Source organism: Bidens hawaiensis, unplaced genomic scaffold (genome assembly GCF_021521415.1).
Source record: "Bidens hawaiensis isolate Kalapana, Puna unplaced genomic scaffold, B.hawaiensis_p1.1 tig00003698_1, whole genome shotgun sequence".
Taxonomy (NCBI): Eukaryota; Viridiplantae; Streptophyta; class Magnoliopsida; order Asterales; family Asteraceae; genus Bidens; species Bidens hawaiensis.
Window position 1 is genome coordinate 1697785 of NW_027491212.1, and position 24225 is coordinate 1722009.

The following is a 24225-nucleotide window of genomic DNA, read 5'->3' on the forward strand; positions in this document are numbered from 1 at the left end:
GTAAATCAAAAAATGTTTGACGCGTCCGAGTTCACATTTTCATGGTTACAATTTAGAAATAATGGAAGGGATTGAAAAAGATATAAAATGGTGAAGTATAAGCTTTTGAGCGTAGCCTACGCCGATGGCGCGTTGGGTTAATAGCGACTACTCCTAGAGCTTGTCATATTCATGTAAACTAATTACAAGTGTTGAATTTTTATTTTTATGTGTTAAGTTTCTGTTCCTTTAACTTAATACCCATCATTCACTATATACTAGTCCTCTTTATCCACATTCTCCAACTTATTACTCACACATCAGAGCTTTTGATAACATAATCAAGCGCTCATGGTGAGGCTAATGGTGTCGTAGTGACCTGGTTTCGGATCAAACGTTCAGATTTCCAAACACATAGAAAGTTCTCAAAATTGACCACAACAAATCTTTCGTTTCAACAACTTTAAAGGTGCAACCTCTATTGACCCTAACAATGTGTTCCCAAGTTTAATAAATGAAAGATTAAAAGGGAAATGAATAAATTAAGAAGAGAAAAAGAAACGGAGTGCTTCGGAGCAATTTAATGTAATTAAATATTTTACTTGTTTCCAAGTTAAAAGATGGAAAAAAAAGTTACATTTATACTGTTATACACCTTTATATACCCTTTAAAAAATTTTATTTACTTGTTTTTTTATATACTAAGTGGAATGGTAAAATCGATAAATAACAAAAATTTATATTTGTATTTGATTACTTTCTCTCCCAGTCCGCCCATTTTGGAAGGAAAGAATTGGAGATTGTTAGAAACTTGGGAACACATTGTAATTAGGCTCATATAAAGCGATATGTTAATTGAAAATGTTATTTTTTGTTTTCAACATATTATTGAATTCAAGTCAATAGCAACGCTCTTTTAGCATGTTGCATGACTTATTCTCACATTAGAGCTTGATTAGTAAACCAAACCCTCATGGTGACTGGTGAGACTAACAATGTATTCTTCCAATATTAGATTACACATATAGACATTCACACATACAAAGTTTCAATCAATCACCACAACTGTTCTTTTGTTGCAACTACTTGACTCTAATGATATGTAATACAATATATATTTTACTTTCAAAATATATTTGTATTTTAAGTCACTGCTATATTGTATTTTAGTCTTGTAAACCATGGGGTTGATATTTTGGTTTGGTTGCATCATTCTTGTTTCAATCGATCAGTGACGGACCAACCACCACTGTATGAGGTCGGTTTTCCGATGTTAAAAAAATATATTATATATGTGTTAAAATCCTAACCGATCATATAAAGTCTTGACAATAAACTTCATAAAAAAAAATTTAATCCACCGGTACAATTAATTGACATCCCTTTGTTGCTACTTTTATTAAGCCAACAAATCTCCGTTGTGTGGTGGATATGTAGCAAAAGCAAAACAATCAACCTCAAAAACGATAAAGGTTATCCAAATCACCTTTCAAGACGACCACCAAGACAATCAAGATTTCTGATTATATTTTAATTGTTTAATGTCGTATAAAACAAACAAAATATATTAATATTAGATTTTCTTTGACATTTATTTTACAAGATTAGGATAGGCATAATCTTAAAAGAAATAGTGTTTGTAAAAAGTATCATTTGGGTGGACATTAGGGTTGGACGTATCCCTCCACATTCAAAGTTCCAATATATTAATTCAAAGAGGACTAGGATTGAAGAATCTTTGTACTTTAAAAATAATATATATATATTAAGGGGTGAGATCTAGAGAGAACTCCTCTTATAGAGAGAACTAGAGAACTACTAAAGAATTATTTTTAACTATTTTTAAAAAAATATTTTGTGATTTTTTTTCTTTCCTCATTCTAATAAGATGATATTGATACAAAAAAAAAACCTTGTCGGTGTAGTACTGTAGTGCATATGTGCACTAATGCCTATTTCATATATACAATAGTGTTTTATTGCATATAATACAACACAATTGCATTATCCAATACACACTATTGAATATATGCAAATACGACACTAATAATTGTATGCAAAACACATTATCGCATATATGTAATACAATAGTAACGCACATATGCACTATATCGATTTTTTTTAATTTTTGTATATAATATAACATTATTGCAAATATACAATACAAACAACTATATATATGCTATTCAACAATATTTCAAATACCTAAATGCACACTATTGCACATATGCATTATAAAAAAAGTCGGTGTATTGCATATATGCATTACTCGTTAATTTTTTTTTATTTTTTTTTCATTTTTATATTTTTTGTGGTGAAGAATAACAATATATAAGAAGGATGAAAGAAAAAAAAATTTAAAAATATTTTCTTTAATTAAATTAAAAATACTTCATTATTAGTTCTCTCATGATCTTCTCCATATATATTAATATATATATATATGGGAGGATTATTTTGAGAACCATTGTGAGTTTTAAGAACTTTAAGAACTCAATTTTGAATCACACATTTAATTAAATTATATGAAATATGTTGCTGAGGTTAAATTTAATTAAAAAATGAAACAGGAGAGAGTATAAGTATTTTTAATAATTACACAAGTTTACACGTTAGTTACACATGTGTAAAAAGTCGATTCAGTGTGTAAAAAAATACCGTAATTTTTTGTACATCACTTACACTTACGTATTACACATGTGTAAAAAAATTCGAAAAAAAAATTGTTACGTTGAGTTCTTTCGAGTTCTTAAAACTCAAAGTGGTTCTCAAAAGAAATCAATATTCTATATAATATATATATATATAATGGATCTTGCGAGAAGTGATATTACAGCGAGAAGTGCGAGAAGTAAAGGTATAACTCTATTAATCCTTAATTTCACTCTATTTCATATGATGTTCCATACATAATTGTAGGTTGGCTGTATTTATTTCTTAATTACACATTCAAATCTATGTACCCACACACATACAAACATACATACACATATACAAACATACGTACCTACACACATACATATGCACCTATACATAAGAAAGGGAGTGAAATTAGAGATTAATTGAGTTACACCTTCACTTCTTGCACTTCTCGCTGTAAAAAAACTTCTGAAATGATCCAATAACACACACACACACACATATATAGTTGGTATCATTTAAGAACTCTAAAAAAGTTAAGAACTATTAGGAACTCATAACAACCAAACATTTTTTTTAACTTTTTTTATATATTAAGGTTATTTAATAGTAGTTTTATCATCTTTTATATATAAATTTTTTATTACATATATTAATCACAAATTTACATATGTGTAAAATTTATGTACTAACAAATTTACATATGTGTTAAAAAAACATAAATACGAATAATAACTAATTTTCAAAATTGTAATCGTAAATATAGATATATAAAATGATGAAAATATACTCAAATACCATTAACAAACAAAACTTTTTATAAAAAACGTTAGTTCTTAAGGATTCTTTTAAGTTCTTAAATATTTTAAAAATACTGTAATAATACTCATCATACATACATATATATATATATATATATTTATATTTATATATAGTCAAATACTTAAGTTTATCCTTCATAACAAATAAATTAAAATAATAGTCAACATTTCTAAAGTTGGATTTGCTAATTACTCCCTCAGTCTATTAAAATTGTCCACATTTCCTTTTGAGTTTGTTTCATTCCAAATGTCTACTTTCAAACTTTATTAATTAATTTACATATTTACCCTTAAAAGTACAATCATTCCAACTTTTTTAAACTTTGTCTTTTTATATATGTCAAGGGCATTATAGTAATTTGTTAATAAAAAAGTGGAATCATTCAAACTTTCTTAAATTTTGTGTTTTTCAAACCAAGACACTTGTAGAGGGACGGAGAAAGTATATTATTTACAGAATATTTTTGCAAACCGTTACAGTCTTAAAGAACTAGTATATTGGCTTTATATATCATAACTTTAAATTAATTATATCACTAAATTAATTTTAAATTAATTATATTCCGTTAATTATATTCCGTTAGATCATAATTTTAAATTAGTATATTGGCTTTATATATCATAATTTTAAATTAAAGAACTACTCATAGGAGATAGAGTCGGTTACAGTTAGACCATGTGTAGTCATAAAGCTCCACTACCAGGGGTTATGCGTCACGTGGCGCCCAGTCAAAGTTATGGTTTTGTACAAAAACAGGCTGTAGCCATAACTCTCCACTACCAGGGGTTATGCGCCACGTGGCGCCCAGTCATTATTAATTTTATTTGTTTTTTTAAATACTAAATCATTTAAATAAATTAACATAAAATTAAAAATTACATTAAACTTCCAAATAAAAAATACATTAAACTAAATTAAAAAAAAATACATCAAATTAAAATAAAAAAACATAAATAATACTAATAAAACTAAAACTCATTTATATTTTTCTAAAATTTTCGCTCGTCGATTGGCTACCCGAACCCGCAAAAATGTTTGTCATCGGGTTGGGTCTCCGGGGCGGGTTGGGAACCCGAACCCGCAAAAATGTTTGTCATTGGGTTTTGGAAACCGGGCACCGCATTTGGCATAGAACTTTGTAGAAGTGCAATGTACGCGGCCATTTGCGGGACGGGTACGGTTGGCGTCGGGGCGGTAGATTGGTTCGGTTGTGGATTTTGGTTGCTTGACGGGCATATTGGCCGAAACCGAGAATATTTTGGTTGTTGTTTGGAAACATTTTGGTAGAAATATTTGTGTAAAAGATATAAATTGGTATAGAAGTGGAAGGAGTGTGTTAAAAAAATGAGTTTGGTTTGTTTATATAGTATAAATATAATTAATATAATTTTTTTTTTAAATTTCCAACGGCTCCAACCCACCCCAACGGCTATTTTTTTGATATGTGTGCCACCATGCGCGTTTTGTATAAAACGCAACCCAAAATCAAATTCACATAACGGGGGGGGGGGGGGGGGCGGTGTACCCCCAAGTTTTCAACATAACGTGACCAACAACGTGACCACTACACCCGGTCTTAGAAAAGTGAAACGAATTGATGATAGATAAAACCGGGTCAGATCAAATCTTAACCCGACCCAGATTTTGTTTCTAGTAATAACTGTTTATTATTTGTAGGCTGTTAATTTCAGCAAGTAAAGTCGGTGTCTACTTCTTCGTTCTTTATCCTCTTCACCATACCACCACCTTCTTCTTCTCTGTTCTGTCTCCACCATTTTATTCAAATTCATATTCACCCATGTATCTCCCATGTCCTAATAATATTTATTCCCATCTCTGTAACACCCACTTATAATAATAATAATAATAACAACAACAAATCCGTTTGATTATCCGTACCTAATAATGTTGTCAAGATCCTCGTTTAATCTGCTTAACCTGGACGATTATTCGTGTGTAACTGATCGGCCTCGGATACCCAGAGTCATGACGGTGGCCGGAATATTATCGGAGTTTGAAGAGGATAACATTTCCGGTAAATCGGAAAACGACGTCGTGTCGTCGGCGCCGGAGCGTCGGATTATTGTGGCGAATCAGTTGCCGGTGAAGGGTTACCGAGACGTGGAAAGGAATAAATGGGTATTCGAATACGACCCGGATGCGTTGGTGCTCCAGTTAAAATCCGGGTTTGGATCCGACGTGGAGTGCGTGTATGTCGGATCTTTACATGTTGACGTGGACCCGTCGGAGCAGGAGGAAGTGGGTCAAACGTTGTTGGATAAGTTTCGGTGTGTTCCCACGTTCTTATCCTCGGAGATTCAGAATAGATTTTATCATGGGTTTTGTAAGCATTATTTATGGCCTTTGTTTCATTACATGTTACCCGTGACCCGAACCCATGGGGTCCGGTTCGATCGGGTCGCCTGGCAGGCTTATGTGTCTGCTAATAAAATATTTGCTGATAAAGTCATGGAGGTTATTAACCCGGATGAGGATTATGTTTGGATACATGATTATCATCTTATGGTCATGCCTACTTTTTTAAGAAAAAGATTTCACCGGGTTCGGGTCGGGTTTTTCTTGCACAGCCCGTTTCCGTCGTCCGAGATATACCGAACTTTACCCGTGCGAGACGAGATTCTTCGGGCCTTGTTGAATTGTGATTTGATCGGGTTTCATACGTTCGATAACGCGAGGCATTTTCTTTCGTCGTGTAGTCGAATGCTGGGCCTTGATTATAAGTCTAAGAGAGGGTATATTGGGCTTGAGTATTATGGTAGGACAGTGAGTATCAAGATCTTACCGGTTGGGATCCATATGGGTCAGATTGAATCCGTGAAATCTTCGGACCGAACTGCGAAAAAAGTTGTAGAATTGAAGGAAATTTATGGGGGGAAAGTTGTGATCTTGGGTGTTGATGATATGGATATGTTTAAAGGGATTAGTTTGAAGTTTTTAGCCATGGGTCAGTTGTTGGAGGACTATCCCGGGCTACGTGGCTCGGTGGTACTGGTTCAGATTGTGAACCCGGCTCGAAGCCGAGGTCATGATATTCAAGAAGTTGAGGACGAGACGCGTAAAGTGGCTAGTGAGGTTAACCAGCGGTTTGGGAAAAATGGGTATGAACCGATTGTGTTTGTGAACGGTCCAGTCTCGACAGAGGAGAAGATTGCATACTATGCCATATCTGAATGTGTCGTGGTGAATGCTGTTCGGGATGGTATGAATTTGGTGCCTTACATGTACACGGTCTCGAGACAAGGTAGTCCCGAGCTGGATAACGCGTTAGGGATTAGTGAACAGGAAGGTAGAAAAAGTGTGATTATTGTGTCGGAGTTTATCGGGTGTTCACCGTCTTTAAGTGGAGCGATTCGGGTCAACCCGTGGAACATTGACTCGGTTACCGAGGCGATGAGTTTAGCCATCATGATGCCCGATAACGAGAAGAGGTTGCGACACGAGAAGCATTATAAGTATATCAGTTCTCATGATGTTGGTCATTGGGCTAAAAGCTTCGATCAAGACCTCGAGAGGGCATGTAAGGATCATTTTCACAAACGATGTTGGGGGGTTGGGTTCGGTTTGGGCTTTCGGGTTGTGGCACTCGGGTTGAACTTTAGGAAACTATCGGTTGAACACATTGTTTCGTCTTATAATAAGACGACTAGTCGGTTGATTTTGCTTGACTATGACGGTACGGTTATGCCACAAGCTTCTGTTGATAAAACCCCGAGCAAAGAAGTTATTTCCATACTAAATGTGCTATCTAACGACCCGAAGAACGTGGTGTTTATTGTTAGTGGTCGAGGGAAGGATTCGTTAAGCAAGTGGTTTGACTCGTGTAAGAATCTTGGGTTATCAGCTGAACATGGGTGGTTGACTCGATGGAGTGGTGACTCGGACTGGGAATGTTGTGGCGGCTTAGCAGTGGATGCCGAGTGGAAGAAGGTGGCTCTACCGGTTATGGAGCATTATACCGAAGCAACTGATGGCTCGTTCATAGAGCAAAAGGAGAGTGCTTTAGTTTGGCATCATCAAGAAGCTGACCCGGATTTTGGGATGTGGCAGGCTAAAGAGCTACTTGAGCATCTCGAAAGCGTGCTAGCCAACGAGCCCGTGGTTGTGAAACGAGGACAACATATCGTCGAAGTGAACCCGCAGGTATCATTCGTTCAATTGGTAGTGTTTAGTGTTAACTGATAAGCCCCTATCTACACAAGACTTTATTTTAACTTTTTAATCAAGGGGGGTGTTTGGGATTTGCTTATTTTAAGCAACTTATGACTTATTAATTTTTGTAAAAGTTAAAAAAGTGTTTGGTATTGTCATATTGTGTTATTGTGAGGGGATAAGTTAATAAGTTACAAAGTTGACTTATTAACTTATGAAAAAAGTTATAAGTAGGCAAAATAAGGAAAATTCCAAACACCCCCAAAGTATTTGTTAATTCTAAAACATTTATTGAATACCAATTCTAGTTCAAATATTAAGTTTCAACATAAACCCGATCTGTTTTAGCCCAATCGATTTTCGCCACCCGTCCAAAAGTTTATGGATCTGTCACTCTGTCTTCCATACTTAAATAACATCATTTAATGTTGTTGAATGTTGATGTCTGTTCCCATTTATGTAACTTCAATTACTTAATGTTGTTGAATGTTGATATTTGAAGGGTGTGAGCAAAGGAGTGGTGGTGGAAAGCCTAATTGCAAGCATGCAAAGTAAGGGAAAGCCTTTGGATTTCGTGTTATGCATTGGAGATGATCGGTCAGATGAGGACATGTTCGAGAAGATCTCTAGTTCGGTTGTGAACCGTGGAATAGCCGAAGTGTTCGCGTGTACGGTTGGACTGAAACCGAGTATGGCAAAATACTATCTTGATGATACTGTAGATGTGATCAAGATGCTTCATGGGCTTGAGTCGGCTTCGACTCAAGTTCCAAAGACCGTCGGGTCTGGAGTGTCGTTTGAAACAAGCTTTTAAACGTGTTTTTTAGGTTCTTTTGTTGGTAAAAATGCAGATGTAGACACATAATCTCTTGTACAGAGCATATACAGTTATATTGTTCTTGAATTTTATATTTGTCGAAATGTTTTTCTAACACTTGGCATTCCCACAATCCGGGTTGCAAGTGTCCTAGGACACCGCATTAGCCCGGATTATTCGGGTTGCAAGTGTCCTAGGACACTGCATTAGCCCAGATTATTTGGGGCAGGTAATAGGACTAGGACACAGCATTAGCCCGAATTATTCGGGGTAGGTTATAGGACGAGTATTTTAAGAAGTTTTACACCAAAGCAAATAATAGTGATATGTTAGGTTCATAAATATATAAATCATGGATCTTACCAAATATTCTAAATCTAGGTCAGAAATCAATAAACCCCAAATATTGGACATAGATGATTCAAAACTATGTGTGAAGTGTTTCCACTATCTACTTCATTTTCATTATGATGGTGCAACCTTATCGCTTCCATGTCACCATGATCAATAACCCAACCAACTCCACCTATATAACACTTTCATCTTGCAAATCAATTCCAATATTAGTCACAATAATGTTGTAGTACTAGATTTATCAATATTAAAAGAGAGCTTTTAAAAATATTTTGAACCAATTAAAAATGAGGTAGTATTCATTATAATATTAGATCCGCCTATTATGGTCAGGTTGAAATGTTTGCGGGGTTTTGGTGGTCAAAACCATGATAATCGCGTAATATTCATGGGTTGTCCGAAAAAGCGTTAAACTTTATAATACATGGCATCATTTGATTGGTTCCGTCTTTGACAATTTAATTTGTTTTCGGAAAGTTCCGAAACATCGTCACAAGTGTCATAAAAATTGAGTTTTATGTACATGTGACATCATCCGGTTGGTTCTATCTTTAGATCGGGTAAATTTCATCACTAAACATAGTATATGTATGGAAACAGGAAAGTTCCAAACTTTTAGATGATTCGTTTGTTATTTTGGATTTTTCCCCTTTATTTTCTAACTTAGTTTAACTGAATAACTTTTTATAATTTTTAAATGTTTTTTCGCTTTTTTATCTAGCTAATGGTCTATTCCCTTTTATTTTCCAAGGCTCCGGTTATCCACATATTTTAGAACTCCATACGATCGTATATAAGAATGCAGAATTTGTCAGCTTTTCACAGCCTTTGTCTGATGTCCAGGAACATTCCATACGATAGTATGACAACTATACGATCACATGAGTTTTTTTTAACAACCAACAACTTTGAAGACCATATGAACTTTGGGTTTGTGAGTTTTTTAAACAACCAACAACTATACGATCTTTTTTAGGACATGTGAGTTTTGAGAAAGGGTATAATTGAGGGTGTTCATCGGATCGGATAATGGATTATTCGGTTCGGGTTATTCGGATTTGAAAATTTCTTGATCCTATCCGAAATCTGATCCGATCCGAATTAGGAATATTCCTATTCGATCCGAATCTATCCGTATTCATTTCGGATCAAATTCAGGTAATATTCGAATAATCCGAAATTATCCGAATAATCCGAAATAAACCTAAAAGAATTTCCTAATTTATTTTTCCTAACATCTAGTAGTTCTGAATCACAATAAACATACAAACCGGAAAATACGAATTACTCTTAACACAAATTTAAAGTTCAAACTTCAAATAATAGTCTAATAAATATACCAAACCGGAAAATACCACTAAAAACATGTTTTTTATTCGGATTAACAGATATCCGAATAATCCAAACAATCCGAATTTTTTAAAATTCCATATCCAAATTAGTTATTCGGATTGAACCGATCCGAATATGAATTCAGATCGGTTTATTAGGGTTTCGGTTTTGGTTCCGATTTTGGTTTTTTCGAATTACGGATTTCTTGAACACCCCTAGGTATTACTTTGAAAATGCATTTGTTAACTACCTGTTTACTATTCAAAACTTTGGGTATAACTTTTTTAAGAAGTTATAACTTTTAAAGGCTTAAACTTCTATCTATTCTAATAAAAGCCTACCATTTTTGCCACTTGTCAATACCATAGCCTCCCTCACCTTTTTAACCAATTTTCATATATGGTCCTTATCTTTTAAGTCATTTCAATATATGACATTAAAATTATAGGTTTATTCCAACTAAATCCGTTACTACATATAATAAGTATTCTCCATATGAATTGACAAAAGACGATTAGTGAATTTTGAAGTGTTAATTAAAGTGTTTATTATGGTTTATATTCAAAATAATAAACAATGAACATTCGATTCATAATATGTGGAATGTAATCAATCAACTCGGACTAAATCTTGATAACATCAGATTTAGCCTTTAATACCTAAAAATACATATGATTTTAAAACTGAAAGTTTTCGGGTTGACCCGAAACTTAGAATTCGGACCCAAGAACCAACCCAAATTACTTCGCTTCAGGTTCGGGTTAGTATTTTCTTAGGTTCGAGTTTCTCGGGTCGGGTTAGTTGGGTTCAGGTTACGGGTTTTCTTGGGTTGAGTTTTATGTTACGGGTAAAGTGGCAACCATACTTTCAACGATTATAAATAATAATCACTACCTTCACTTTATGCAAATTTAAATCTTCTAATATTCTTCTAACTCAGAATAATCACTATTATTTGAACATGATTTTAATGTTAGTATGTATTTTTAATTTTCCTGTCAATTACATACTTATGAAATAAACAAATCATTTTGTTATATTTAAATTTTTGGTTTTTATGTTGCTTGATTATACAATTTTTAATTATAAAATATAAATTCAATTAAAAATTTGTCATACACGGAATATTAATGACAACAAATTTATCATGATCTATCTATTTTAAATTGTAAAAATTCTAATGATGATTATATCATCAAAGTTCAGGTATATGATTTTTGGCATAATCATGTTTTTCTTTGGATAAACATGAGCAAATATTCTTAAATGACATCATATTAATTGATTAAAAGATATGATATTTTATGTGTATGAATATTTTTTTATTAGTATCATGGATATATATTATCATTTATCTAGAGTTGGTATGTATTTGGAGAACCTTTTTTTGTCACACGGACAATTATATATGGCTATATCAAGAGTTATAAGCAGACCTATATGTTATTTTATTAAGAGTTACAATCAGACATAAACTAAAAAATTTGATTTTTGATAAACTATGTATACCTGCTTATACAATCACAAATGTAGTGTAAAGGGAAGTTTTTACCTATTTGTAATATATTTGTGTAATCTTAGTTATGTAATTCCTGTAATTTTAATTTAATTGTAATTGTATTAATAATATATGATCAATTTGTTGACGATATTTCACTTAATGGCCAAAGTTTAAAATTCTTAACAATTACCCGTGTAATACACGGGCCTCAAACTAGTTTATAATGTATAACTAGTTACTTGCCCTGTTCATTCGGCGCGAGACCTGTATATGTAGAGGGAAAACCATGTAGCATAAACCCAATTTGCTAGATTAATACTATACCAATTAATAATAAATAAATTTAGAAACACGTGAATTTTCAAGAAGTACATACACAACATTCTTGGTGTAGCTTTCTTGATATGATAAATAAATAGAACAAGAATAAGATACAAAGAAACAAAAGAAAGTACCAAATAACATCATAATTAAACTTCAAACAAACATCCGTAATATATTATAAATATCCCAAAAGATAATACAAGTCTTAGCACCATAACATTAAAAACATACGTCTAAAATAAAAGTACCTAAATATGACCAACCAGTAAAAACGTCAAAACCCCTAGCCCTGTGGAGGCGGTTGGGGTTGATTATAATTTTTGAGATACTTGCCTGTTAATTGAAAACGACAACCGATTTATTCATAACAGTACGTCGGGTTTTTGCCATGCACCTGTACTAGGCATGTTCAAAACGGTTTGGGACTAGGAACCGGAACCGGTTCCTATATTCAAAACCCCCTTTTAAACCGGTTCCAGGCTCGAACCGGTTAGGGAACCGAACCGGTTCTCCCACCCTCGGACCCCTAACCTATCTAACCGGTTCTTACCGGTTCTTAACCCGGTTTCTGTACCGTAACCGGTCAAAAAAAGGGCCAAAAAACGACTATTTTTGACCCCAACGGTCAAAAAACGGCCAAAAAACGGTTAGGAACCGGTTCCGGATGGTTCGGTTCCAGAACCGGTTCCGGTTCCTACCCGCCCCCACTCAGAAATGCAAGAACCGGTCACGGATCATCGGGTTGAATCAGATAGGGTCCGGTTCCTACAAAAAACGGGTAGGAACCGGTTCGGGTCCGGTTCGGGTCCACCGGTTTGGTTCCAGGAACCGGTTTCGTTGAACATCTCTAACCTGTACTCCCCACCGTGATCACACCTTAGGTATATTTTGACCACCTCGACAACAACGTTACTCTTTGATCGTTCTGTGACTATGACGACAAATTCTCACGACCAGTAGTTTGCGCCCATGTCTTTAGTTCATCAACAAACCCAAACAACTGAAACAAAATAAATATTTAGTGATGCTCGTGCTTAAATAATACAAACATAATTTAAAAAAAATTAGATCTCATCAGTTGTAAACACTGAGATGTTATACAATTTGTTATCGTTATCTTTATCGTCATCGCTAGAAATCGACATCACTCACGTTAGTTTGGTAGTGAATGAATGAGAAAAAAACAAGTCTCGTTCGTGTTTATATATTAAAACCGGTAGAATATTATACCGCGTCCGGAATATTGGGTCTTGTCAAATAATAAACTGAATATTATATCACGTCGGAATATTGTATCGTGTCCTTGCATAAAACGAGGGTAACTATGCACGAATATTATATCATATTTCATGTAGCAACCATATCCATATATCATCACATTTTTTTAACACACACGGTTCAACTCAATCAATTCTGGATTTTGTTTTTTGTTTCTATACGATCATATGGGAGTCATACTATCGTATGTCAAACTCCGTACACTTGAACGCTCAGTGTACTTCTGTTGTACTTTTATCACGTGGGGTTCCATACGATCGTATAACTCCTATACGATCGTATTTAGGGTGCATGAGTTTTTAGAGATGGTGTATGACAACACATATTGATGTCCTTTCATATTTCGATTATATTTTTTGGGGTTTTTTTGTTTGCTATAGCACATGCACCGACCGAACCATCCGTCATTAGTTTGGGTTGGTTAATTCAATTCGGATTTGTCGGTTTTTTGGTTTCGGTTTTCAAGAAACATAAACCCAACCCTCAAATTTATAGTTTCGCACTTACCATTGCGCCACCCCTAGAAGGTTTTCGACTTTTCCCATTAACAAATGTTGGTAACCGGTTATGGATCCATTTTGCTGGTTGTGTATATACATGATAGACATACACCCTTATTTTTCACACATATCCACATCAAACAATCCTATGCTGAGAGCAATAATCATGCTCAAACAATCTGACATTGCATGAAACACAAATTATTGATTTAGCTAAAGGCCAGGTCAGGTGGCCGCATCGCAGTTTCACGTCAAGGATTCTTACTCGTCATACAACCCTTTGAGATCTTGTAGGGTTGAATCTTATATCTACAGATTTGGTTGAAGAACAACATGCTGGAAACAACAATAAAACAATCAGCAACATTCCAAACTTGTAATAAAAAAAGCATTCAAACAAAAACATCATACCTTAATTTGTGTCCGGTTATATGTATATGTGATATGAATACATCCATCACTTGATTGAATAACAGCTGGATATGAAAACTCCATTCCTTCAGTATCCTCCAATGTCACAACATCTTGCCACGAATCTCCATCGTCTGCTGATGTGGCAACTTTCAGCACGGCCCTCGAGACTGTGTTGTACACAAGCAACACCCGTCCATCTTTTAACTTTACACCATCAATCCCTATCAACTCGCAATGAACAAGAACCGGTCAAGAACGAGTGATTTTGGAGAAAATAAGGTTTTTATGTTCAAACCTGAATTTGGGTTGGGCAGGTCAGTGGGGACCACAAAACTCCATGTTTCACCGCCATCAACGGACTCCGACATGCAAACTCGACCAATTCCCTCAAACGATCTTAACAGAACCCGTAGATTTCCGTTTGCGGTCTTGTAAGGAACCGGTTGGATCACACTGAGTGACTTGTTTTGCATATAAATCGGCCCGTATTTCTTCCATGATCTGCCTGAATCTGCAGTCATCTGTCCATCAAGTCATAAAGTCAAAGTGAGTTGACTCGCACTGATTCAACTTTTAAGGGTCTATCTATATTATAACTTATAGATTTATAACCTCGACCCATGCACCCCACGAGTTCCAACTCTCGACAGATGAACCGCATAGTAATTTCCCATTTTCAAGTAAGATAGGCTGCACAAATAAAATAAAAAAACAAGATTAATGATTTAACATCATAATTTGGTATCCTTAAAGAACATAAACCGAATGTTCAACCTTGTTCTTTATTGGTCCTAGGATGCCGGGAGGATGTTGTTCTCTCTTGCCCCAAGTTAAACCACCATCGTGCGACCTCTTCATACTGCCACTCCATCTAAAACAACAATTCCATCAATAAAATCTTATTTATTCAAAATAACACTAAAAAAACAATAGAAGTGAAAATGTACTTTTGAACTTCTTGTCCGATCTTATAGAAGAGAAGCAACTCGTTGGATGGAAGCTTAAATAGTACAGGATTCCACATTGGCACGCCTTCTTGCTCATCAGCAATAACCGGCGCATGCCAGTAACCATTCTGCACAAAGAAAATACTTCAAATACAATGTCTATTTATCAAAAGAATATATATCAATAAAAAAATCATTTATATAGAGTTAAAAGAAACAAATGAACAAATTAGTTTGAAGGTTTTTTATGTACATAACATACAAATTTGTATTTAAGAAATACAAATTTGAAGAACTATGACCAATGATAAAAAATTTACGATTTAAATTTGTTCTTTATGTTTTGGCAATACCTTGTGGAACTGTAACCAAATTTTGACATCGGGAGCCCCCTCGTATGAACCACCAAAGTATGCTACCAAAAAGGAGTCTTTATCAACCTGAAACGACCGATAAACGTTCTGAATGACCGAAACTGACCATTTTTCCCTGTATGCAAAAAGTGATTTAACTAAAAAGCCTTATACCTCAACTATTGTAGAAGCATGACAACTATTAAAAGGAGCTGTATTTTCTCTATATGTAAACTCTTCTAGCAACGGCTTCCATGGAGATTGGTCCTTGTTTACATCCGAACCACCTTCCATTTTAACTGAATCCCTGCATTCATGATAAACCAGAAATAGAAGTAAAACCAATGTATATCGGGTATGTTGACTTGGTCAACGTTCGACTAAAAACCGATACATTGACTATCAAATACAATTATCAAGTTATACATGTAAAAGATACAAACTTTAATCAAACTCAAAGTTTTTGCAGATGGGTATGTTGACTTTGACCAAATTTGGATTGAAAATCAATCTTTGGACAGAAATACAGAATCACATTCAAGAATCTTGTTATGTTACCTTTCGGAAAGCACACGGATTCTATGAAACCATAACTGGGAATGCAGTATGACACCAGGTTTGACCAATTTATGAGAAAATGTAGATCCTTTTCTATAAATATTGAAATTTGACAGCAAACAATGCAATGCCAAAGACAAGAACAAGATTGATAAGATCATAAACCCTAATTTTGACATTCCTAACTGTATACTTCTGTAAGGGGTTGACTTCAAGAAGATAAACAAATCCTTGTTCCAGAAGTGACTTTGCACAAAAGTTTAAATCTTTTCTTGATTTTGGTTGAATCAATGAAGATTAAAGGAACATTTATTAATTTATTAGTCATAATCAAACACATTTAAAGCTGTTTTGACTAGCAACTATATTATAGAAAATGGCATTAAAGAACAAAACAGGGGGAAAAGAATACCTGATCGGTTAAAAAGGAAACGAAAAATGTTGTGGGTCTTTAATGTTCTTCGCCTTTTACATATAATAAAGACAGTCTGGAAGCTGTATATCGATTTGTTCATACACATCTGCTTTAAGTTAAAAAGATAATTAAGGATTAAAACATTACCGTTTTTACTTCAATAAAACATCACATTTGCAACATGTCTTCTTTTGTCCCCTTCTCCCGATAAGGCCTCAGCAATTTACACAGTCAAATTATATTTTTAGAGTTTACTTTTACAAACCTAACCTATTATCATTACATCAGTTTTCAATTTTTTCTAAAAAACTCCATTTTTTTATAAGAGCAAAATTTCACAAGCCAACATATCATCACATACTATTTTATATTTAATCACAAGTAAAAGTACTTTTATTATATATCTAATTAATATATTAACAACTTAATATTAATCTCCTAATAAATTATTATGTTAACCACCGAATGAATTTGGCGTTTTAACAAAAAAAAAAAGAAAAAATAAAATAAAATCCCCTAATATTAATCTTTATACTATACCATGCAGCACCTATCGCCCCAACTTTCTCTTCTCTATTCTTTTCTTTTTTTTCCATTCTAGATCTGAAATGATCACCGTTAAGAAAAAGACACAATGTTGAGAAAAAAGATTATTATGTTTTGTTGATTATTTTCGTCATTGAATGTGTCTTATTTCATTGACACCGTGTATTTTTTTCTTGATATTGTGTTATATTACTCAATGTTATGTTATAATTTGCGATCTAATGATATGTTTTGCCCTTTTGTATTTATCATTGTGTATTTTGTTTATTTTCGTTATTGTGTCTTTTTTTAGCGAGAATGACGAGATAAATATTTTAGTTCTTGTTTACTATTTTAACTTTTTATTTTGAGTTATGACTTTTCTGTTACTTTTGTTGAATTTTTTTAGGGTATTTTTTTTGAGGTCACAAATATTTCTCACACTTCACATTTTTGTCTCTCTTTATAGTTTAATTTTCCCTTCTTTCCGTAACATAAGCCCACAATTTCACTTTAATAAAAAACCGTCTCACGCTTGATCAAAAACTTTATTGTTTTAATCATAAACCCAAGTTTCAGACACTTACATCGACCATTTTTTCTCAAACTCTTTGGATAAAAATGACGATCGAACCCTTTATTACTCTAACTTTTTCCTCTCTTTAGGGCATTTTTTTGAGGTCACAAATACTTTTCACACTTCTTATTTTTGTATCTTTTTGTAGTTTAACTTTTCCTTTCTTTCTGTAACATAAGCCCACATTTTCACTTTAATAAAAAAACCGTCTCACGCTTGATCGAAAACTTTATTGTTTTAATCATAAACCCAAATTTCAGACACTTACATCGACCATCTTTTCTCGAACTCTTTGGATAAAAATGACGATCGAACCCTTTATTACTCTAACTTTTTCCTCTCTTTAATTTACATGGCACCCTCCCTTTTTAAAAGTACCAAGATATATTAAACTTCTTTTTAGGTTAAACTAGTATTTAGGCCCCGTGCTTCGCAACGGGATTGTTTAACCGAATAATAAAAAATATGTAAAAAAACATTAAACCACAAACGTGTCGTAGGTCGATGTGAATTCAGTCTGTATTGGCTTACGAAGTCAGACCAAAATCACAAAAAAATGGCACGTTACAACTACAAATCGATGCGAATTCAATTGGCAGCGGCGGTAGCGACATTAACTCATAAACATAAATTAGTAGGCCAAAAAACATATTTTAAATGTGCGATATCAAACATCAAAACACAGATAAAACACACATGTGACGACGGGATATTTGTAAATCATGAAAAAAGTAACAGTCAGATGAACTATAAAATATACCAAAGCAAACATTAAAAAAAATAATTTAACCTAAATTAAAACATATAACACCGACACTCTCCCAAATTAAAGGTTCAACATATTTTTCTCTAAATATTATAACAGTTGAAAAGAAAAGTGAAATAATGAAGTAAAAACCATTTGATGGTGTGGGGAAATTCATATATGTATTAACATATAATAAAATAAAGGTTTAAGTAATATAACAACAAAAGGTATTAGTCTTTGCTTTAATTGTTATAGTCCTGTATAATAAAAGTATAAAACAATAAAAGACATGTACTAATAAGCTACAGAAAATTGAATACTGGCTTTGTGAGGAGAACCAAGTCTCCTATTTAATATATATAATAATAGGGTCAAGTTATTTACAAAGGGGAATAAAAATGAGAAGGATGAGAAGCCATAATTAATTGACATGTGTCAAGTATGGACCAAAGGAAAAAATGATATAAAAGTAATATTACACATTTTCTCTCTCCACATGCAAGTCACATGTTAATTCTCCATCATTTTTAAACGTCTATAACTTTTTCATATGATATTTTTTGTAAATAAAATTCACTATAATAACAAGCGGGTTTTTACCTTTAATATGAGTATAATTTTGTTATATAAGAATAAAAAAATAATTTACGTCATTGTGTCTTTTTACTTACCATTGTGTATTTTTTCTTCATTGTGTCTTTCTGTTTATTATTGTGTTTTTTCGTCATTGTGTCTTTCAACTGATCATTGCTTTTTTTTAAATACTAATAACACTGTTGTGTAATAATATATATATAATGAAAAATACCAACAAATTATCTAATACATAAAACACAATGATAAATGCATATTCCACAGTAGCATGAAACGTAAAACACAATAATGAATACATATAATATAACAACATAATGGCCTGAAACGTAAGACACAATGGTAAATACATATTGCACAATGACCTTAAACGTAAGACACAATGGTAAAAACATATAACACAATGACCTTAAACGTAAGACACAATGGTATATACATATAAGACAATGACCTTAAACGTAAGACACAATGGTAAATACATATAACACAATGACCTTAAACGTAAGACACAATGGTAAATACATATAACACAATGACTTTAAACGTAAGACACAATGGTAAATACATATAACACAATGACCTTAAACGTAAGACACAATGGTAAATACATATAACAGAATGACCTTAAACTAAGACACAATGGTAAATAAATATAACACAATGACCTTAAACATAAAACACAATGGAATCTACATATTACACAATGGTTTGAATGTAATACACAATCAACATAAAGCAAATGTTGAGCACAAAGACACGGTAATAAACGAAAGACACAATGACGTAATCTTTGTTTTAATTTTTATCTTTAATATGAGTATCAATTGAAAAACACAGTGACCAAAATATATAACACAATGCATAGAAAAACCCAATTAAAAAACACAATGAACAACCAAATAACACAATACAAAAAAACCCACCAACTTTTTTTTTTATTTTTATTTAACAATATGATATTCATATTAAAGATAAAAAATGCTCGTTATTATGGTAAAAAAAATTCAAAAAAAAAAACGTCGTATGAAAAAGTTATAGACATTTTAAAATGACAGAGAAATTGACATGTGCCTTGCATGTGAAGAGAGAGAGTCATCATAAGTGGGTTATTACTTTCATGCCCTTTTCATCAATTTTTATTTTCAAATTAATCGCCACCATCCAAATCTAAGATCAATGGATTAGATTCCTTCTCACACTTCTCATTTTTGTTGTCATTTGTATTTTAGCTTTACCCTATAATAATATACCTAACCTCGTTGAGATCAACTTCCATACCACTTTTCATATTCAGAGTAAGTGTACCAACTCCAAGAATGTCTGACACAGTTTATCATCCTCCAACTTAACAGACCCAAGATCTTCGTACCTCATATCTTTATAGAATTCCTTATATTGGTGGCATACAGAATAAACATCCAGAATCCAACACCCATTGTTCTTCTCCTTCATAGATATTCATACAATAAACATTAGCACTATCATATCCATCATATTGATTATCTTGGGATATATGGTTATAATGTTGATTGCTTTGCCCCATAGACTCACTAGCTTCACACTTCTTTCTTTTAAATTTGGGTCAATCCTTCTTGAGACGTTTCATAAAATTTCACAAGTAGTATTTCCTGTTGAACTTGGATTTTGATACAGACCGGTTCTTTGGATTCATGCAACCCTTGATCTGGTCTACCTTTAACAAACAACCCTTCTCCACCTTCCCATTTTGGATCAGACCTCTTCCTTAACTCCTTAGAGTTAAAACACACAACCACTTTTTCTATTGACAAGGTTTCTCACCCATACATCAGAGTATTAGCAAAATGTTCATATAAGAATGGTAGGGGTGTTAGAAAAATGATTGCCTAATCCTCATCATCTATTTCCACTTCAATATTTTCAACATCTAATACAAAATTACTGAATTTGTTAGCATGATCTTTAAGGTCTTTCCATAACTCATATGAAAGGTATACAACTGTTTCTTCAAGTAGAAATGGATCACCAATGATTTGGTCATATACAATTATACATGGTTCAAGCTTTGGCAAAACCCGTGCAACACTTGCTTTGTTTGAGACTTCATGATGAACTCGATCACCAAGGCTTAATATATGTTCGTGTTATGAGCCTTTGTGAGTATATCTTTCTTCTCTTTATCCGTCAGGCCAACCAACAAATTAGATTCACCCAACAAGGCATCAGATATGTCTCGATGAACCAATAACGCCCTCATCTTAACTTGCCATAGGTTTAAATGTCCCCCAATCACATTTCTCCAATTCAAACTTTGTGGACACTTGATCATCCATTACGAAATGAACTTATAATTTCACTGAATCTAATCACAACTTGGCTCTAGTATCGATTGTTACGATGAACACCAATGCAATCACCAATCGAATAGCAAAAACCAAATGATTATTATTGAATCAAGATTGAAAACAGTTATAGATGAAAATGAAACGAAATTAAAAACTCAATTATAGAAATTGAAAATGATTGCGTCTTATATGACCTAATCCCCATATTTGGCATGTTAACGGTTATTTACGAACTTATTTTTCATTTTGTCAAAACTGCTCCCACAACTTTATCATCTTCACCACATATTGTTCAAACTTCTACAACAACTTTATCAACATTAAGAATTGACAACTTAACCCCCTAAACTTCTATTTACTAGTTTAACTTACCATAATTTTGACTTTTAACACCGAGAATGGAGCTTCAACCACCACTATATACCTATCCCTCCCACCCCCAACACACACACATGATAACTAACTTAGAATCCGTGTACTACACAGGGTATAAATATTAGGTAAAAGTTAAAATACAAAGAGAGACAAAAATGAGAAGCATGATAAGGATTTATAACAAAAAAACCCATAAAAAAGTAATAAAAAAATCATAACTCAAAATATAAATAAAAAACAAAAAAAAAAATAAAAACTCAAATGTTTCCCCCGTCATTCTCGCTGAAAAAACGACGAAAAGACACGATGCCGATAAAAAAAACACAATGGCGAAAATAAACAAAAAACATAATAATAAATAAAAAAAATACACAATAGATCGCAAAATATAACATGAGGTCGGACAAAATATCACACAGTGTTGAGTAATATAAACACAATACCAAGGAAAAAAGACACAATGTTAAAGAAAAAAGACATAATTAATGACGAAACTAAACACAAGACATAATGATAAATAAAAAAGACACAATAATCTTTTAGCCTTAACATTATGTTTTTTTAGAATGAGGAAGACGTTGAAAACATTTTAGTGTCTTTATTTTATTTTTTGTTTTTTTATTAAATTTTGAGTTATGATTTTTTAATTAATATTTTATTATTTTTTGAGGATTTTTTGTGTGACTACAAATCCTTCTCATTTTTGCTCTTTATAAAATAGCTTGACATTAAAATATTAATACATAAAGTTTTTTAATCCTTCTTATGGATGTAGTCTTGCAGAGTCCTTATATTGGATTGATTTTGGTGTTGCTTTAAGCATGTTAATTAGAATTTTGGCATCGGCTTACAGCAAGACCATAATAAAGTAGTTACACATTAAACATCTTATAATTCGTATAAAGAAAGGCCATGATTCTTTTTTTTTAATGTGACAGTTAATCGATACAATGAGAATCGTACTAAGATGCCTAGGGCTAATCTTATTCAGAAAAGCTTTAACTGCAGGGTTTCATGCACAATTTTAACATCCACCATTTTATTAATAGCTTTTTAATTTGCAATTTGTATAGATTACTGTAGCACCTCACACTTGTATGATTTTAGGACAAAAAACAATGCATGGCTTTAGATGTATCTTCTTGAATTAGCGGCCTATGGCAACATCAGCAGAGGACAAGAATACGTTTTAGTTATAGTTGGCTAGACACTGGTTCTATCCATAGGTAAATATATGAAGAATGGCTCGGGTTAGCAAGAAGCGGGTCCATAGGAATTAATATTTATTTGGCGTAAGCATATTTAAAAAAAATATGCTATTATATCCATATATTTACTTCAGTTAATAATGTTTAATGAGTTTGATCATTTCTCCTGTGGTTGATTTATTAACCCTTTTCCATAAAGGAATTATATAATTGGCAAGATACATTTTCTCTATGAAACCGATACAAAAGAGACTATGAGGTGTGTGGATTTTTTTTTTTTTTTTTTTTTATCATAAATCAAGAAATGTTTAAGTTCATATGGGGGTTTGGTCAGCTTATGGGCTTTTTTGTATTTTCACAATTTTACCCCCATCTCTTCTTTTTGTTCTTCTGCACTTTTTGATTCATCGTTGTGATTATTCTAAAATATCTGTATATTTATTTTGATCAAGAATTTGCATGATAGCTCATATCTTTACATGAGGGCCAACAGGGAAGTGATAAAGTCTTGACTCTTGAGGTAAGAAAATCTTTAAATCACATTTATTCTATACCACAAGTGTTTCTTAGCAATCTTGAATTAATGCTCTTATTTCGTAAAATCTCTTTGACTTTTTAATTAATGGTATTTCAAGGTGTGTTATTTTGGGTTTGACCTACAATTTATTGTTGATAATGTACAGTAAGCCAACAACCATTTGAAACTATTAATATACAAATGACTCGGCTAGATCAGTTGTTAATAGTTATATTAGATTGAATTAGTTTAATCATATTATTGTTTGTTTGTTGATTGCTGATTGGGTCAAATTAGTCCAAATAGTTAAGAGTATATACTTTCATGTGCAACAAACTGAGAGCTTCATATTTCTGGAATACGCGTTGGGGGTCACGGTTCTCTGACCACTGGCGCGTTTGCGTAACATTAATTTTTTTATAGTTTTAGATAGTAAAAGGTGAATAATATGAGAAATCTTGGTCAATGTTTGTTGTGACCTGAATCAACATGATTTAAATCAAGTCAAAAATGCATTCTTTCATGCAGGAATTGAAAAGGTTGACTGTGGGTGTTGATCTATAATGGATGTTTGCAAGTTTTGACAGATCAGTTGATAGAAGGTTATTAAGTTCATGCTACTCTACATAACAGCAGCATTCTCGCTTCTCCATTTCTTCTTAAAAATAGTATAAATTTTACAACTATATTGTTACATCTTATTTAGAGACCTACTATTTCTGTAAATGGCAAGAGGTATAGGGGGGAAGTGTTTTACTTAATAGTATTATTATGTGACATATTTGAAACATTTTGCAGATTTGGACTGTAGATTTTATATATTACACTCATTAGTCATATATAGTTGTCATTTAGAGGTGGTGAAAAGGGTCAAACAAGTTTAATTACTACTTAAATAGACATTTGACACCATGTTTGATTTTGTTTATACTTTAAAGATAATTTGTCAATGTTTC

At 32.9% G+C, this 24225-nt stretch overlaps 2 protein-coding genes across 3 annotated transcripts; one reads left to right on the forward strand and one right to left on the reverse strand.

The window, feature by feature from the left end:
• The first annotated feature begins 5223 nt into the window (after positions 1 to 5223).
• Positions 5224 to 8516, forward strand: LOC143624227 (putative alpha,alpha-trehalose-phosphate synthase [UDP-forming] 11). Its single transcript, XM_077094945.1, has 2 exons — positions 5224 to 7602; positions 8114 to 8516. Exons 1-2 carry the CDS (start codon positions 5347 to 5349, stop codon positions 8423 to 8425), a joined length of 2568 nt encoding a protein of 855 aa, XP_076951060.1. The 5' UTR covers positions 5224 to 5346; the 3' UTR covers positions 8426 to 8516.
• Positions 8517 to 13887: 5371 nt separating this feature from the next.
• LOC143624164 (uncharacterized) lies at positions 13888 to 16508 on the reverse strand. Of its 2 annotated transcripts, none has more exons than XM_077094891.1 (9): positions 16402 to 16508; positions 15606 to 15738; positions 15432 to 15518; positions 15079 to 15206; positions 14906 to 15002; positions 14744 to 14821; positions 14427 to 14652; positions 14129 to 14352; positions 13888 to 14053 (listed from the first exon to the last, which is right to left on the reverse strand). In XM_077094891.1, the coding sequence occupies exons 2-9, from the start codon at positions 15723 to 15725 to the stop codon at positions 14027 to 14029; spliced, it is 987 nt and encodes a 328-aa protein (XP_076951006.1). In that variant the 5' UTR covers positions 15726 to 15738; positions 16402 to 16508; the 3' UTR covers positions 13888 to 14026. The 2 variants fall into 2 exon arrangements, with proteins under 2 accessions (XP_076951006.1, XP_076951005.1); XM_077094890.1 differs by lacking the exon at positions 16402 to 16508 and adding an exon at positions 15990 to 16173.
• Positions 16509 to 24225: the final 7717 nt, after the last annotated feature.

Excerpts from the sequence above, each read along its gene's own strand:
- LOC143624227 (XM_077094945.1), top strand. The coding sequence starts at position 5,347 with ATGTTGTCAAGATCCTCGTTTAATCTGCTTAACCTGGACGATTATTCG. Across the intron at positions 7,603-8,113 it reads TCGTCGAAGTGAACCCGCAG|GGTGTGAGCAAAGGAGTGGT; the intron begins GTATCATTCGTT and ends TGATATTTGAAG.
- LOC143624164 (XM_077094890.1), bottom strand. The coding sequence starts at position 16,168 with ATGTCAAAATTAGGGTTTATGATCTTATCAATCTTGTTCTTGTCTTTG. Across the intron at positions 14,653-14,743 it reads CGTGGGGTGCATGGGTCGAG|ATGACTGCAGATTCAGGCAG; the intron begins GTTATAAATCTA and ends CTTGATGGACAG. Across the intron at positions 14,353-14,426 it reads CCTGCCCAACCCAAATTCAG|GGATTGATGGTGTAAAGTTA; the intron begins GTTTGAACATAA and ends GCGAGTTGATAG.